Raw genomic sequence first — 18,379 nt, 5'->3', positions numbered from 1 at the left:
ATGAGTTCATTAAACAGAGACCAAGTTGAGATACAGGCTGCTAACGATTGTGCTGTTCTGTTCACAAGCTGCACCACACGATTTTGTACATCTTTTAAGTTTCATGTTTCAGCTATATCTAACATTAGTTGCTGCAGCTTCACTCTTAGATTTCTTGATATCAACCTGAGGAATGGAATATCATAGTCAATGTCAATTACAGTGGAGTGGTGCTGAATTCTTGGGAAGAGTTAAGTGTTATTGGTGAACAAATAATCAATTATTTCCATTTTTATTACTACCTATATACTGGGTGGTTATAACTAAACTTTCCCTATTTAACACATTATAACATGGAAACTAATAACTGTACAAGTACCAGACTTGGTAGCATTAATGTCCAGAGTATGGGGTGCATGATTACTATGCATCACAGCACCACCATCTAGGGCCACCAGATGCCGTGATAAGTCATTGTGATTCATAGTTTCACACATCCGACCAGTTGCAGTGCACCTGTTGATGTGTCAACATGAGCTTGGAAAAAAGGAGCAGGGCATTATTGGTGAAGCTCTATTATCAAAACAAACGTAATGCTTCAGCTGCACTTCAAGAATATTGCAGGCTAAAAGGATTATGGAAGGGTCCTCTTTCTCCACCTGCTGTGCGGGGCATGGTGAAGAAGTTCGAATCAACTGGAGAACTGGGCGTCAGTCCAGAAAGAGGCAGATGACCAGTTGCACCACAGAGGGTTGACAAAATCCTGTTGCTATGGAAGACAATGCTGCCCGCAATTCCCGATCATCAGGCAGTGCGCATGCGCTCTCATAACATTCGAACATCCCGTGGTCCACTGTACAGGAGGTGCTTCGAACCATTCTCAAATGGTATCCATACAAGATCTATATCGCACAGCAGCTTGCACCATATGATATACGCCGACGTGTCGACTTTGCTCTCCACTTTATCACAAGGACTGAAATTGACAAGGGCTGGTCCTGGACCATCCTATGAACAGATGAAGTTCATTTTTCTCTGACAGGTGAGATGAACACACAAAATTGTCAAGTATGGGAATCTTCACCTTCAGTTACTGTGCATGAATTTCCTGTGTACAGTGAATGTGTCACCATATGGTGTGGCTTCACAGCTACATTCATCATTGGCCCATCCTTTTTTGAACAGATTGGCAATGTGACTGGCCAGCATTACTGCTATATGCTTTGGCAGTGTGACTGGCCAGCATTACTGCTATATGCTTCGCCAGGATGTCACACTCACCCAACAGGAGAGAAATGCATTGAAACCAACAGTTTTCATGCAAGATGCAGCCATACCACAAATGCTCATGAAGTTCACCGAAACACATTTGGAAATAATCAAACTATCAGCCGACTGTTTCCAAATGCTTGGCCAGCAAGAGCACCTGATCTCACTCCCTGTGATTTCTGGTTGTGGGGCTACCTGAAGGACAGGTTTTATGAGGCAAGATTCACCCATGTGTTGATCTGAAGTGCAGCATAACGAGAGGTAGCCAGCATACCAACAGACATGCTTCATTCTGCTGTTCACAATGCAATCCTGTGTTTTCAGACTATTCTGAACACTTACTGTTGCCATACTGAGCCCCTTTTGTAGCAGTACTGGTATGTAATCATATGATGTACTGTAGCAGCACATTAAAAGTGTTTCAATTGAAGTGATTCTTCATTATTTATCTTCCCCATGTCCTTGACATTAATGCTACTAAGTTTGGTACTTGTATGGTAATTAGTTTCTGTATTATAACGTGCTAGATAGGGAACGTTTAATTGTAACCACCCAGTATATTCATGTTGAACTGAAGGATAGGGTGCAGCACAGCTTGTATAAGGGTAGGATGCATCAATGAATATTTATAATTTATAAAGCAATGCATAGATTAAAATGAGAACTATTATATTAGGTGATGTATTTATTAGTTTTTATGCATACCTGTCATGATGTTTCTCGACGGCATCATTCTTTAATCCACTTAACCTGCAAGGGAACAAAATCGCTGCATTATGTTATAAGTACGCAAAAAGTTCTAATTTATTTTAAAAGCTACATTTATTCTGAGTACGCTAAAGTTCACAGAGCTACAAAAAAAGTTATCAGAAGTATTCAAAGTTGCAAGGAGCACTTCTTATGGCACCTCATTTTCCTGCATAGGCTGCTATTTAATTTTGAAATAAAAACTTCACACCATAACTTAGAAATCACTTCACTTCACTTATCACACTACATAATAGTAAAATTTGTTAACCTTGTAGCATGATGTATTCCATGAATCCATTACAACATGCAATGGTGTCCCTAATAAGAGTTTCAAACAACCGTAATAGGTATGGTTGCTACTGTCTCTGATGAGAGGCCTGCATGGAGGAGGAGGAGATTAGTGTGTAACGTCCCGTCGACAACGAGGTCATTAGAGACGGAGCACAAGCTCGGGTTAGGGAAGGATGTGGAAGGAAATTGGCTGTGCCCTTCCAAAGGAACCATCCCGGCATTTACCTGAAACGATTTAGGGAAATCACGGAAAACGTAAATCAGGATGGCCGGAGACGGGATTGAACCGTCGTCCTCCCGAATGCGAGTCCAGTGTGCTAACCACTGCGCCACCTCGCTCGGTGGGCCTGCATGGAAAATGGAAAATACAAACCCTTGTGTGGGTTTTCCCATTGTGCCAATGTACAAAATATTAAATATGTTAGTGTAACTATTAAAGTAAAAACAAAATTTGAAAAATAAAAATACATTTTAATAGCTACAGTTTTTACAGTAAGTTTTACTTAAATTACATTCGGCCTCTTGGAGAATGGTATCTGGGATGTAGATAGAAGGCAAGGACACTCATTTAATTTAATTCAGTGCAATACAGCAAAATGATATTACTTTACAGTATCAGAGTACTAATTCCAGTGATACAATCACCTAAATCATTAAATTTAAGAGTTTCTGTGAAGATACTCCTCAATGGAGTTGAAGGAGTTGCTCAATAGAAATTTCTTCAATTCTACCTTGAATTACGTCAACGTGACGTTTCATGTAGTCTGGTAGGCCATTGAATACATGTACACCCATTTATCACACTCATTTCTGTACTAATGGCAACCCCTTTGAGGTCTTTGTAGAGGCTGTTTTTGGTCCTAGGGTTATATTCATGATGTTCACTAAATTTTGTGCAAAGAGAAGTATTAATAATGACAAAGGATATTAATGTGCATGTGTATTGATTAATAGCTATCAAAATACCCAGTTTTTTGAAGAATCCTCTGCAGGATGTTTTTGAATTAGTACAAGACGTAATTCTTATAACACACTTCTGTACTCCGAAAATACTATCCCCGCTTCTTTAATTCTCGACCCCCCCCCCTCCTCAAAAATACAATAAAATAAAATAGATAACAATAACAATAATAATATTCCATTACTCATTAGTGAATAGACATATGAAGAATTAACTTGTTTCTTCATTGTTAAATCACCTATTCTAGTAATCATGCACACAGTAAACATACTTGAACCAAGGTCCTTTATTATAGGCAGTGAGTTTTCAACTGAGGTTCTGATCTTCTTGCAGTTCCAGAAACTTAACACTTACTAGTTATTGTATTTCACTGCTTGAAAAATGTAGACTACAATTTGATGCTCTGATGACTTCACTTAGAATTCTACAGTACAGTTTATAATGAGATCTGACCCTCTCATCATCCATTTCTCAAGTCTTCCCTTAGTTTTGAATGGCATTCAGGACACATTAGTAACCCATGGTTTATGTGTATTTAATCTGCTTCACCTGTTAATTTCTTAGGAAAACGGTTTTTAAAGTTGCTCAGCAAATAATCAATTATATATTTCATGAACAGAATGTAAGCATGATGTCTGTCACAATGTTGTTCTCAGGTGGGTCTTCTTGTAGGCATTAGAAGTCATAGACTGAGGGAAGATCACAGCATTAGACTGACAAAGCTATTCCTACAAGCATAAATAAAAAATATTGTTCTAGACCAGTTATTGCCATTGGAGACATTCTAGCACTGTCATCAACTAGACAAGTTCTATTTATCAATCCAAGTGCCCAGCTAAACTGTGAAGGTTTTGTCAACTGCAAAAATCTACTCATGCTCAAAAAGAAATCTAAATGCCATTGAGAATTGTTAGCACTATAGGTGATCAAGGAGAACTTCAGATCACTAACTATCATGAGCAGCCACAACTCATCCCTAAAAGGTACATGCTTAGGGATAGGTGAAACATACAAGGAAGGGCAGCTCGATTTGATGAAAAATCATGCTCTGCTACCTCCACAGACACCACAGGCAAAAAAAGCTAATATCGAACTATCAGTAGGATCTGGCTTGACCGATGAAAAACAATGGTGAGTGAAAGCCAATCTGTGACAAGTATCAGAAGATTTCAAGTCCAGAGAGGAGAAAAGTCAGCATTCACGTAGAGTGTTGCTAGCTGAACAGTGGATAATCCAGGAGAAAATGGAGAAGTTGGTACATGGAGACATCATTAAAACTTCAGAGTCCTGGGTCCTCTCCTGCAGTCTGTGTGAAGAAGGAGAGCACATAGTGCTATCGATGATCAAACACAATCATGAAGAAAGATAGGCCTATCTATCCATTGCTATATATTGATGACAACCTAGGCTGCTTGAAAGGAGCAAAGTATTTATCAACTATGGACATGCACGCAGGCTACCAGCAAACGAAGTTTTATGGGATCCATGTGGAAAAGACCGCTTTCGAAACTTCTGATGGACTCTGTGGGTTTAAAGTTATTCTGTTTGGACTGTGTAACACTCCAGTACATATATATGTATGACAGGCAAGTTGCGTAACCACCTTAAGTGGACAAAATGTCTTTGCTGTTTGGATTTCAAAGACATTTGAAGAACATTAAATCTGCCCGACTATCATGTTGAAGTGTGATCAGACTACAGGCCTCTGCCTGAATCCAAAAGATGCCTCATCACTACCCAAGAAATAAAAATCTTGGGGCATTTATGAATGGTGATCAAGTCCGTTCCATCCAGATAAAATAAGAGCAGTCACAGATTTTCCAACTCCATGGCACATTCATGATGCAAGAAGTTCTCTCAGAATGTGTTTGTACTACAGGTGATCCATGAATTCAGTGGACTATGATAAAAGATGTAGACAGTGTGACGTGGTAGTTTGAGTCTGTGCAGGGAGGGTGCACAGGCAGTCAAAGTAGTTAAGGTGACCACTTGCAATAAGTGGTTTCTAGTCTTGGTCCGACGGAATCTAACTTTGAATTAATTTGGACAACTGTGGATTGCCATCAGCACCTGCTCTTTCAGACATGCATGAAAGGATTCACAAAGGGCTTCTGTACCAAGACACATACGTTGCAAGAGAGATGCCAAATTTTCCTGACATGAGGTGTAAGAAATATTCTTTTCTTATCCTAGCTCTGTACAAAGAGAATGATGAACAGAACTTACCACTGACACTAGCTGCTATGGTGCAGCTGTAGTGCAAATTCAAGAAGGTGCTAGAAACATAACAACTTATGGTCTCAGAATACACCCAAAGTCCAAGATAAACTACCCTACAAGCAAGAAAAATACCTACATTTGTTTCAGCCATAAAAAAGTTCCACCTGTATTTATTTAGCAAAGCAATCACCATTGTGAAGGACCATCATACTCTATACTGGCTGACCACCCTGAACATTACACCGGACATCTGGTGAGATGACCACAGTGGCTATATGAATACGATGTCACATTGATATGCAAAATGAAGTTTACTGCCTTTCAAGGAATTCTTTGGCAGATCGCAGAGCATGCTGCACTATATGGCATTGATGCTGAACATAGGGAGGATCCAGCACTGCTGAAAACTACATAAGCCTTGAAGGAAGAGGAACCAATCGAAGGAGAATTCCAATTAATAAAGGGAACATTGTATAAGAAGAACTATGATCCAACAGGGTGAAAATATTTGCTCGACATCCCAGTTCTTCTATTGCCAGCTATCCTGAGGAATTTCCAACATCTGGTCATCTGGGATTGGTGCAAACTCTAGACAGAATCAGACAAGTATCAATGACTAGGTCTCTACCAATCCGTTAGACACTATATGAACCACTCTCGGGAGTGCCAACAGCAGAACGACGTGCTGCAATTATTCCAGGGCATCTGTTACCAATCCCACCTGCAGCAGCATGATTCCACCGCATTGGAGTTGGGAAGGCTCTCGAAGTTCACAAACAGGGATATGGAAAATAGTCCACATTGGCTACTTCACCCACTATGCTGTCACCAAAGATGCGTCAAATGCTGAAGCACCAGATATAGCAAAGTTCCTCCAAAGATCTCCTTTGGACTGTACCATATCCTTTAGTGCTTGCTGGATGTCATACATGCAGTTGAGGACTATGACCCTTCATTAAGAAGACATAAGTGCAGATAATTGTCGCTGTCCTTTGTATTAAGCCCTACGACAGTCCAGGGGCACAGACTGACAATGGGAGTTTAGAGGAAATTGAAGACTCACTCAACAATCGTGAAGTTTTAGTAGAGGGGGCTTCCTCCGATGCTCATTGTGCCGGCATATGCTGTTGCCAGCACACTGGTCAGCAAAGAGGTTGCAAGAAGATCGATAATAGGTGCTGGGTAAAGTGTGCCTATCAGGAGAAAGGCCAAAGCCAAACTCGCAAGCAACATGCTGCCAATGCCCTCTCAATTGTAAGTATTTAGATCACCACCGTGGACCGGACGGCCCAGTCAGTCACAAACAGTCACCCAGTAAGTCACAGTTGGAGTTGCAGGCACAGTCTCTAGCTCAGAGCCAGTCAGTACCTAGCGACCAGAGTAGTAAACATAGTGGGACTTGTACTTCACCAGCAGTGAGGCTAACGAGGACTATTACAGAAGAGCTTGTACCACAACACATGGAAACTTAAAGATAAGTAGCTTCTTGTCCTTGGTAAATAAAGAACTGTGTTAATACATGTGTGCTGTTTGTGTTGTGGAAGAGGATACCGGCCACCAATCAAGATCCTCTACAGTATCAACGACGACACAAAGGTGGCGACGAGTATAATTCAGTGCAGAAGAAGATTTTGCTGGCTTCTCTTGTGTTTTAGCTTGCAAGGATGATCATTTTGCTGTTGTGTTCTTGCATATATTCCAGGAGGGGAGCCACAGAACTAATCAAATTTCTCTTTTCAGAGGCTTTGCTTGCTTTTAGCTACAACATACCATGGCTACCCCACCCCTTCCACTCTCCACCCTCACGTCTCGGCCGCAGACGGTCAATGTGATGAATCTAACACAAGCTTTTCGGTTTCAGAATCAACAAATTGCTGCCCTACTCGCTATAATACAACAACTTCTGGCTGCACAAACTGCATCGGAAGCACAACAGCAACCAACCGACCGATCAGTCCAACAAGTGCTGCCGACCAGCACACCAACGTTCCGGCTATTTAATGACACCGAAGACAAATGGCTCAAATACCTGACAGTTCCAAATACATTGTGAAATGCATCAAGTTCAAGGTACTGTAAAGCTACAATACTTTCTTTCGATTGCAGTGTCCCCAGTATTCAGGTTAATACAAAAACTTTTTCCGGCGACATCTCCCACCGAACTCAGTTATGACCAAGTAATCACTGCATTAACTCAATATTATGACCAGCAAGTCCCAAGCAGCTGCAAACAGATATCAGTTATTACACTTGCATAAAAAGCCAGAACAGACATACCATCAGTGGTACACAGAATTTACAGGCATGACTAGGAGGTGTAAATTTAAGTGTAGCTGTGGCAACTTTTACAGTGATTTAATGATTAGGAATGCAGTAACGTTCAATGTCCCAGACAGTAGAATACAGGAACAGATCTTAATATACTCAGATCCATCACTTCTCCAAGTGTTGTAAATCTTAGAGCAATATGGTTCGGGTGTCACAGCGGCCCATAAGTTTGACCGGGCCCCGATTTGTCGAGCCGCCCCTTGCTCGCAACTGGCCCAAGCAGCCACAATAATGAGTGCATACACAGCCATGCAGACAGTCACAAAGACATGTAAACAAGCTTGTGAATGTAGTGAAGTCTTGCCCTTGATGATTTGCTCGCCTAAAAGACAGGATTGCCCATCATGTAATGCAACGTGTTACACATGTGGGGAAAAAAAGGCCATATCCAAGCACATTGTTTGCAACAGCAAAAAAATGCCAATTTTGCCTACTCCCAGAAAAAACAGGCTCATGTACACGCAGTGAAAGTTGCGTTTCCCAAACATGTAACAGGTTCTGACAGCAGTAAGATTAAGGTTGTGCCTCATTCTCCCCCTAGTGCTGTGCAACGATGATCTAACAAACTATTTGTCTCATTACGAATTGCTGGCCATTGTGTGAACTTTTAGTTAGACACAGGTGCCACATATGAACAGTTAGGCTCACCACGCCTTTCTAAATCTTGCAAGCACCTCACTGCTTACAATGGACAAGAAATTCCAGTGCTTGGACAGTGTAGTTTGCCTGTCACTTACAAATCTCACTCTAGAACAGTGAATATTACTGTGTTGAAATCAATAGACAGTGAGAACATACTCAGTTTAGATGCCTTAGATGCCTCCATTGGACTTAGCATCCAAGACAATATATTGTCCATATCAGCTGGTGCACTAAAAGACAGTGTCGCTACCTTGCTTAAAGAATTTCCTGAACTATTTTCAGAAGGAATGGGTAAAGCTAATAACTTCGTAGTGCATGTTACAATGAAAGACAATGCACAGCCTAAGTTTTTCCGGGCCAGTCCCGTTCCAATTGCTTTACGAGAAAGTAGCCAGTGAATCAAAAAAAAAAATCGCATTAGTGTTGACTTCAAGTGTACAGTAAACCCACAGACAATAGTTGACACTTATCTGTTACCTCGCCCTGAGGAACTCGTGGACAGGCTTGGTGCAGGACATTACTTTTCTGAGATAGATTTGCGTGATGCCTACTTCCAAATTCCATGGGATGAAGAATCACAGAAAGTGTTTGTTGTAAATACACACATAGGGTAGTTCAAGTATTTGCATTTGCCCTCTGGCAGTGCTTCCGCATCCGCCATTTTACAATGTTACTTGGAACAGCTGACTGCAAAAGTGCCATTTTCCTCAAACTAACTTGACAATATTGTCGTCTCAGGTCGTACACCAGAGGAACACATTGTCAATTTGCGTACTCTTTTTCGAGTGTTGTCAGATGCAGGACTCAAGTGTTTTCTCAAAAAATGTGACTTTTTTCGAACTGAACTACTGTACTTAGGTCATGTGATAAACAGTCAGGGTGCGCACCCCTACATTCTCACTTGCTTGCAAGCCACGACTTGTGTGTTCCTTGCAACACGTCTGAACTACAGTCACTACTAGGCAAGATGACCTACTACATTGGTTCATAATGAATGCTGCTCAAATTGCAGCTCCATTGCATCACTTGTGTCACAAAAATGTACCTTTTGTGTAGACTAAAGGTTGTTAAGATGCATTTCAAAACTCAAAAAGCTTTTCTTGGTGACAGATGTTTAGTGCCTTTTGACCCTGCCAGGCTGGTACTTTTGCAAGACGATGCTTCTTCCTATGGAGTCAGCACTGTGCTTTTGCACAGATTTGGTGCACAGGACAGACCTATTGCTTTTGCCTCAAAGTTGTTAACTCAAACTCAGTGCAATTATTCACAAATTGATAAAGAACCTCTCCAATACTCCATATGGTGTGACAAAATTCCATCACTCTTTGTATGCTCGCAAGTACTATTTAGTGACAGATCACAAGCCTTTGCAGTCATTGTTTCATCCGTCTAGGCCGGTTCCTACACACACTGGTAAAAAATTGCAACAATGGGCTTTGTTTCTTTTGCAGTATAAGTATGAAATTGTGTACAGACCTACGGCAAAGCAGACACCCTACCTCACCTTCCAACTGGCCCAGACTCTGATTTTGATGCATCTGCTTGTTGTCAAATCGATAATCGATGCGCAGTACTCCGAACTGCTGGAATCTTTTCCCTAGCACTACAGAAAAATTGCAAAGGTCACGGAAGTGGACCCGGATCTCAAGATTTTGTTGCCTTACATTCACAGATCTTGGCCTCATTCATTGAACGGTATCCAGCCTCAGTAGCACACTGATATTGTGCATGTCGGCATAACCTTTCAATTGAACTGCGTGTGATTCTAGTTCAAGATGACAGTAGACAATCATGTATGCTTATTCCCAAAGTGTTAGAAAAGGATGTGTTGCTATTGCTCCACCAAGGAAATTGGGTAATTTTTCACACTAAAAAGGTTCGCATGACGGCACTGTACTTGGCACAGCCTGGATGCCCACACTGAACAGATGACGTCACAATGTCGTGCACTTACGGAAATCCAATCAGCTCCACCACAGATATTCTCAGGTAGGTATAAGATGCAATCGCCATGGCAACGAGTGCACAATGACTTTGCAGGACCATTTTGGAATACTCATTGGCTCATAGCGGTAGACTCTTTTAGCAAGTTTCCATCTGCGTTGCATATGACTTCTACCACATCATGTAGCACCATTTAACCATTTTCCTCCATATTTTGCATCGAAGGATTGCCAGAAATACTTGTGTTGGACAATGGACCACAGTTCACTTCACATGATTTTGAATGGTTTTGTGTACGAAATGGCATTTGTCATCTAATAAGTGGTAGTGTTGCGGATCACTTCTATTGCCCTTTTTGTAAATATGTGCACCCTGCACTTTTTTCCAACCACTGAGCATTCTTTTGCTGGAGAGATCTTCAGTGTATTGTGGTTAAAAGGTGGGTTAATTCAGCCACAAATTCAGTATAGAATTTGATAGGGTTGCTGTTAGGCCCTGGAACTAAGTTAAGTTTTTAACGATTTGAGCTGTTTCTCAATGCCACTTAACACTAACATCTATAACACTCATCTGTGCAATGGTATGAGAATTAAAGCTGGGCAATTATTCCAGGCTTTACTTTGCAAAAGAATAAATGAAAACAGTTGTGTTTCTGCTTTTGCTTTGTTATCATCAATTTCAGTCCCTGCCTCAGCTATGAGTAACTGGTCACATTAGTGACTCTAACAGCCTTTACAGTTATATTTGACCAGAATTTCTTCAGGTTTTGTGAGAGATCTTTTGGTAACATTCTGCCCTGGTGGTCACTGAAGGCTTCACACATTGTCCTCTTGACAGCCAACCATCTTCATTTAGTATCTCTCTGTCTACACTCTTATGTTTTGTTTTACATCTATTGTGTAATAGTCTAGGGCCTATGTTTCTTGAGAAGTTTCTTTCGGTGACTGTATATGATGAAGGGTCCCTCACATCATGAACCATAGTTCTTCTATATGCTCCTGTAGTGAGAAAATGTACTGAACACACAAATCTTCCTTTTACTTGCCCTTTGTACTTTGGTAATTATAGCCACAACAATTGTCTCATGGTCAGTGATACCAGTTTCAATGAATCATTCTCAAAGATGTCAGCCCTGTATGTTGTCATTCGGTCTAATGTATTTCCATTATGAGTACTGTTACCAACCATCTGTTCGAAATAGTTTTCAGAGAAGCATTTAAAAATGTTTCATAATATCTTGTCGCGCTCCTCCTCCAATGATTAAAATATCACTGAGGAATTTGCACACTCACAAACTGATGTTTTCTCAGAAATTTGTTGATAGAAGAATCCAATTATAAGTTTATGTCCACTCCTGATCTGGAGCCTTACCCTCACAATCTTACATGCGTCTTCAGTTCCGTGATGATGTATTTGAGTTTCCTGTCTACTATAACAAATACACGACTTCAGTTTCCAATTAGGCTATCCTTCCAATCTACATTTAAATTTTCCCCGTGAATCTCACTGTTGTCAATTTCAGGTTTTAACTTGCTTTCTGTATCTAATATGTGAGCTTACTGTCTTTTTAGGAGTACTTAAAAATTTGGTACTTTTTTGCAAATACTTCTGCAGTTAATCACAAGGATTTTAATATATCTGTTGGTGATTTTTCTTTGGATGTTACACTGATTCTTCCAGGTCTCTTGTTGTTGTTGTGGTCTTCAGTCCTGAGACTGGTTTGATGCAGCTCTCCATGCTAATCTATCCTGTGCAAGCTCCTTCATCTCCCAGTACCTACTGCAACCTACATCCTTCTGAATCTGCTTAGTGTATTCATCTCTTGGTCTCCCTCTACGATTTTTACCCTCCACGCTGCCCTCCAATGCTAAATTTGTGATCCCTTGATGCCTCAGGACATGTCCTACCAACCGACCCCTTCTTCTAGTCAAGTTGTGCCACAAACTTCTCTTCTCCCCAATCCTATTCAATACCTCCTCATTAGTTATGTGATCTACCCACCCAATCTTCAACATTCTTCTGTAGCACCACATTTCGAAAGCTTCTATTCTCTTCTTGTCCAAACTATTTATTGTCCATGTTTCACTTCCATATATGGCTACACTCCATACAAATACTTTCAGAAACGACTTCCTGACACTTAAATCTATACTCGATGTTAACAAATTTATCTTCTTCAGAAACGCTTTCCTTGCCATTGCCAGTCTACATTTTATATCCTCTCTACTTCATCCATCGTCAGTTATTTTGCTCCCCAAATAGCAAAACTCCTTTACTACTTTAAGTCTCTCATTTCCTAATCTAATTCCCTCAGCATCACCTGACTTAATTCGACTACATTCCATTATCCTTGTTTTGCTTTTGTTGATGTTCATCTTATATCCTCCTTTCAAGACACTGTCCATTCCATTCAACTGCTCTTCCAAGTCCTTTGCTGTCTCTGACAGAATTAAAATGTCATCGGCGAACCTCAGTTTTTATTTCTTCTCCCTGGATTTTAATACCTACTCCAAATTTTTCTTTTGTTTCCTTCCTGCTTGCTCAATATACAGACTGAATAACATCAGGGAGAGGCTACAACCCCGTCTCACTCCCTTCCCAACCACTGCTTCCCTTTCATGTCCCTCGACTCATGCCCCAAGTCTCTTACAGCTATCATTATGAATACTATATGAAGAGTCGCTTACTCTAAAAAACAACTTGCCTGCATCCTGTACCCAGTCAACTACCTGGGCAGTTGCCTACCTAACACATTTAGGTAGGACCACACAGTTCTCAACCCCACGGCTCAAGGGTAAGAAGCTGCAGGTGGCCAAGACCAGTTCTAGGGACAATGCTGCAGATTGTGAGCTTCGTTGAAACTCCACGAGCAAAGCTCGTATTCTCAAACTTCTCTGGCAGCTGCCAGAATGGTCCAAGTATGACACTGGTGCCCAGATGACAAGCATCCATTGTCGCAATGAGCATCACAATCTGCAGTTGGTTGCATCCTATTACCTTAACGGTCGCTGGAATAGCGCCTTTGACATGTTGAATGAGGCACACAGACATGCACACTAAGTGTGCATGGTGTTCTTTCCCATCCTTTGCTACCATATCCCAAAGGAGTGCCACTTTTCACCACAGAACTAAACTTCCAAGAATTAATATTACCTTATCATTTTGATGTTGTCTCCACTTCACACAGGACATTTCTCAACTGGCGAAGTGAGACTCATTGGTTCAGTTTCAGTGGAACACAGCACCTTGAACTTGTTGGTTACGGCATTGAGTATAACACACACAGTTCTCAGTACGCCCTGTCTCCACTGCACAGGGCACCTAGGCCTAACACTGACATGCTAATCACAGTCAGGTGGACATCTATATAGTAATAGATGTTGTTATTTCTACAGATGAGGCAGTATCCACTTACAGTTCAGTACTTCTTTCACATTACTCCACAAGCCATAAAAGTAAGTTATTCAAACAGTGAAATACAAGTAGTATCTACTGTCAAGTTCTTGGAACTACAGTCAGATCACGGGTTAACGGAAGCATCCGATTTCACCCGTCTGCTTTGACCCATGACGTAAGGGTGTTGTGTGTGAGGTCATTATGGTGCAGAGTTTATGAGTTGGTTGTGTTTGTAGATGTCGTCTTGTTGTGTTTGTTGGTGGTAAGTATTTTTTTTTTTTTTTTTTTTTTTTTTACATTTTACTCAAGTTGTAATGTTGTGTGTATTGAATGTGTTTTAATTTATGTAGGGATGTTTGACTTTTGAATTTTGGAGGTGTTTTGGTTGTGATTTTGTTTTTCGTAGTTGTAGGTATTGGTTTTTCCCGTTCAATAGTTGTGGTTGACCTATAAGGGTCAAGGGAAATGACAGATTCCAATTTTCGTAGTTTTATATGTAGGTAGGCATTGGTGTTTTGGTATCATCAGCTATGGTCAAGGGAAATGCCTGATACCAATTTCTGTAGTTTTTGCTGTAGGCTGTGGTTGACCTATGTAGGTCAAGGGAAGTGTCCAGTTCCTATAGATTTTGTAATAATTTTTTAGTTGTGTGTGTTTTGGGATCCCCAATTTCATATGGTTGTCCTGTTAGTTTGATTTTACTTTAGGAGGAAGATGTTACTGTCTTATTTATACATATTTTTGTGTTTGTTGCCATTTGTATGTAGTGACGTCATAGGTGCCGTATTGGAGATGCTTAGAGTAGCCATTTCCGCCATATTGATGACATCATGGGTTAAAGCATAAGGGTGGAATCTGACACTTCCATAATACCACAGATCACAAACTCAATTTGGAAACTCACTGCCTAGAATTAATGAAGCACCTTGGTTCAACAATGTCTGCAGAATGCTACACATGATTACTACTATAGGAGGTTTAACATGAAGAAACTAGATTATTTTCCATATTTCCATTCTCTAATAAGATATGCAATCATAATTTGGGGAAATTCAAGTAGCAAAAATAGTACTTTCAGAATACAGAAGTGTGTCATAAGAATTATACCTGGAGTTAATTCAACAACATCCTGCAGAGACTTCTTAAGGAACAAGTATTGTGACAACTGCTCCACAATACACGTATTCGTTAAGATGTTTTCTCTTTTCACCAAAATATCTGCAAAAACCATGATTATATCACTAACACGAAATATATCTACAAAGACGACAAATGGTTAATATTAATACAGGAAAGAGTCAGATACACGGACACGCGTGTATTCAAACAACCTATCAGACAACATTAAATGTCATGTAGATAATGCATTGGAGTTTCAGACTGAATTAAAAGACTCCCACTGTAATACAGTACTTTAATGTCATTGCTTTGCACTTAAATGTACATCCTAGACTTCTTTAACTTTCCAGACACCATTTTCTGTGGGATACACGGAATATGATTAATACAATATAAAATGTAATGTCAAAACAATTTCCCTATTGTGAAAAATATACAAGAATTGGGGGTGGTGGTATATTAATTCTTTTCTCCAAAAGCTACCAGACGGAAAAGCGACATTCATTACTCCACATTATGGCTGTCACTAGCACAAAAAGGGATGATCACTTAACTGGTGGTATAAAATGTCCGACAGGCACCGAAGTACAGTTTCAAACCAGACTAAAAAAGGTTCTCCTTGACAACTCCTATTCCGCTGAAGAACTATTACTGTAATGTGTTGAAGGTGGTGGGGAAAAATTACCAACTCACATTTGTATATTTCTCTAAATGACTCGATCCACATCACTACGACTTAGCGTGCAAAATGATCCATGGAACATGAAACGAACTAATTACCTGAGTCTGTAAGGAGTTTCTTAGCATAGATTACGACAGATATACTGCACTTTACTACACGATACTGAACTTCGTTATGTGGGAAACAAAAATATTGGGAACAGTTGTACAAAATAGATATCAGAGAGCACCCTCTCAGCAGGCATTTAATCCAGTTTAAAGCAACAACAGTGACTTGTAAAATACAGTTGCAAGACATAGTTACCTCGTGTATTTGTTGTACGTCAAAATTGACCTCGCAAATTATATACAAAAGTACGATGAAAGTCCTTTCTTTTCGTCGTATGTAACCACGGTATTAGAAGGTCAGTGAGGAATCAAAACTAGTACCCGCCTTCATCTCAAAACGTCATCTCCCCCACACACAATCAACATTCACAATTTTGGGTGTACTCTGTAGTGTTCATATTATTCCATCAGCTGTTGTATCAACAATCACATCACTTTATCTCGCTAGATTAAATCGTTATACTTTACGAGATATCGATAGTACTGGAAACGAATTTCAGCGATCGAAGCAGCTGAATATCGTATCTTGATCGTATCATGCTCTTGTCCTTGGTCGAGATTGTTTTTGATTTCACCTACATCATCCATCGGACATAAAAAAATCTCTACACTTGAACGATAGAAGTAAAGCGTATTCTCTAGTCGATACTGGTTTGCCATCGCAGGCAAGGGTTCATCCAACTGTTGCGTAATGCTCTTTTCCAAACATATTCGCATGCTTTGGTGTCAGCTTAATAATAATAATAATAATAATACAAGTACAAATGCTTTATTCACCTTACATCATTTCTGAAAGCAATCGGTTCGTCAAAGTTAAGTGAAATACTAATAATAATAAAACTTAGGCAAACATCACCAAGTATAAGAAAATGATGTAGGATGTACAAGGTGTTCCGAAACTATTCATTCAAATTAATACAGGAGATGGGGAACATCAAAACAATTATTTTGATAAGGAACATGTCTCTGAATGCAACATTAGTGTGCTGCTGTGTTGATATCTATGTCGGAATGTGTGCGAATGGTTGGCTCTGAGATCTGCTTGGAAACACATCGATTGATAGCACGTGTTGAACACGACTCGAAATGCTCGAACAGTTTACGTCACAGTTCGGGAAATCTCTCTTGATCAGCCTACCGTCTATTGCCTTTTGTAGGTACCATCGCGACGACCTGTGTTAGCATTTTCGATGCACTATTGATTTTACTATTAGAAATAATTGTGGAATACGGTCTCAAATACCTTCTAGGGTGCAAGTCATGCGTGACAATGCCAACTAATAAATAAATAAATGATCGAAATCATAATTTTATCTGATTCTCAAGTTTTAGTTCGTCCCGTGATCTAGTGACGTTTGATTATACTAGCCTGAAGACAGGTCTTGCCCCTGTACCTCATTCTCGCGATAAATATTCGTCGTTTTATTACAATCTGTTTCGTTTGTTCGACATTCAATTCTTAACTACTTGCCTTGTTTATTTTATGTGAATGTTGTGGTCTTGTTTTCAAACTGATTACAATCTGGTAACGTTTCTATCTGTTATTCTACCATCTGAACAGGAACTGAATTGCTCATTTGCAACATACTCCGTAAGTCATTATGTCATAAACAAATAAAATATTGTACTGGGATCAGTCAAGTATTATTTTTTGGGGGATAACATATTCGTCTTTGTTACCTTAACTTAAATATCAGCATAAATAATTATATAAGGGTTGGAACTTTAATAGTGGCAACTATTTATTTACAGATCTTACAAAATAGATACGTATTTCAGAGTTTTACTGACCTTCAAAGTAGTCACCAGCACTGCGTATAACTCGTTGCCAGCGATGTGGAAGTCGTAGGATACTCTTAGCAGTGCCAGTTATGTTGACATTACGAGCGCCGCGGTCTATTTCCCGACGAATTTATAGCAGTTCTGAAGCGAATGCCGTGAAGTGTTTTCTTCAGCTTAGAAATCGAGTTGAACTCACCAGGGATTGAGTCAAGGGAGTGCAGTAGGTGGTATAGCACTTAGCAGCCTCATAACTTAAACAAATCAATAACAGCTTGCACTGTACGTGCTTGAGCATTGTCTTGAAATATGATGGTCAGGTCCAGCAGAAAGTGTCTCTATGATGTTCATTTTTAGAACGCAACCTACGACCAGCTTAGAGACAGAAGTGATGACACTTTCCGCAGAACCTGACCATTTATTGTATACTGTTAGCTCAAATGTCGATCAAGTTGAAAAGCTGTTACTCTTTCGCCCATTGCTTCTCATCTTTACCCAGTTCTCAAGACCTTTTCCCCTCTTCAACCGATCTACATTAAATTTCGCGTGATTTAATTCAGCCTGAAGGGCACAAATCTTTACCTCCTGCTCAGCGATTCTCATATCTTTTTTACAAAGCCTACAGTTCCATGGGAGAGCCTCGAATTCTCTACTCAGTTTCCCACTACAGATACCCTGATGAAATTCCAACCCATAGTCTACACATACCACTCCTCACTCTTTGACTGTTTTATGACCACATCCACACTTATCACTCATTGCAACACAGATAGCACACTTCAAAACAGAATTAAATCACTTAACACACTTTACATTACACGAGTTTTCAGATCAAAAATTAGGGCTACAGGTTAGCACTTGAAGAGTATGATACGACGTAAAAAGTTATCTATTTCCATTTACAACAAGAAT

At 40.0% G+C, this 18,379-nt stretch overlaps 1 protein-coding gene across 3 annotated transcripts in view; it reads right to left on the bottom strand.

Annotated features, from left to right (window-relative positions):
• LOC124550923 (mediator of RNA polymerase II transcription subunit 6) overlaps window positions 1-16,287 on the bottom strand; it is a 35,607-nt gene extending 19,320 nt beyond the window's left edge. Inside the window, exons 1-3 of one of the 3 annotated variants that reach the window (XM_047125731.1) lie at window positions 15,885-16,287; window positions 14,888-14,998; window positions 1,954-1,998 (exon numbers count right to left, since the gene is read on the bottom strand). In XM_047125731.1, the coding sequence (XP_046981687.1) occupies window positions 1,954-1,981 (28 nt within the window). In that variant the 5' untranslated portion in view covers window positions 1,982-1,998; window positions 14,888-14,998; window positions 15,885-16,287. Of the gene's footprint in view, window positions 1-1,953; window positions 1,999-3,020; window positions 3,173-14,887; window positions 14,999-15,884 lie in introns of those variants that run through there. The other 2 variants (XM_047125722.1, XM_047125740.1) reach the window with 2 other exon arrangements.
• Between the last annotated feature and the right edge of the window lie 2,092 nt (window positions 16,288-18,379).

The sequence above is a fragment of the Schistocerca americana genome, chromosome 1, assembly GCF_021461395.2.
Source record: "Schistocerca americana isolate TAMUIC-IGC-003095 chromosome 1, iqSchAmer2.1, whole genome shotgun sequence".
In the NCBI taxonomy this organism is placed as follows: Eukaryota; Metazoa; Arthropoda; class Insecta; order Orthoptera; family Acrididae; genus Schistocerca; species Schistocerca americana.
The sequence above is the reverse complement of the archived record's forward strand: the minus strand, read 5'-3'. Positions and strand labels throughout refer to the sequence as shown.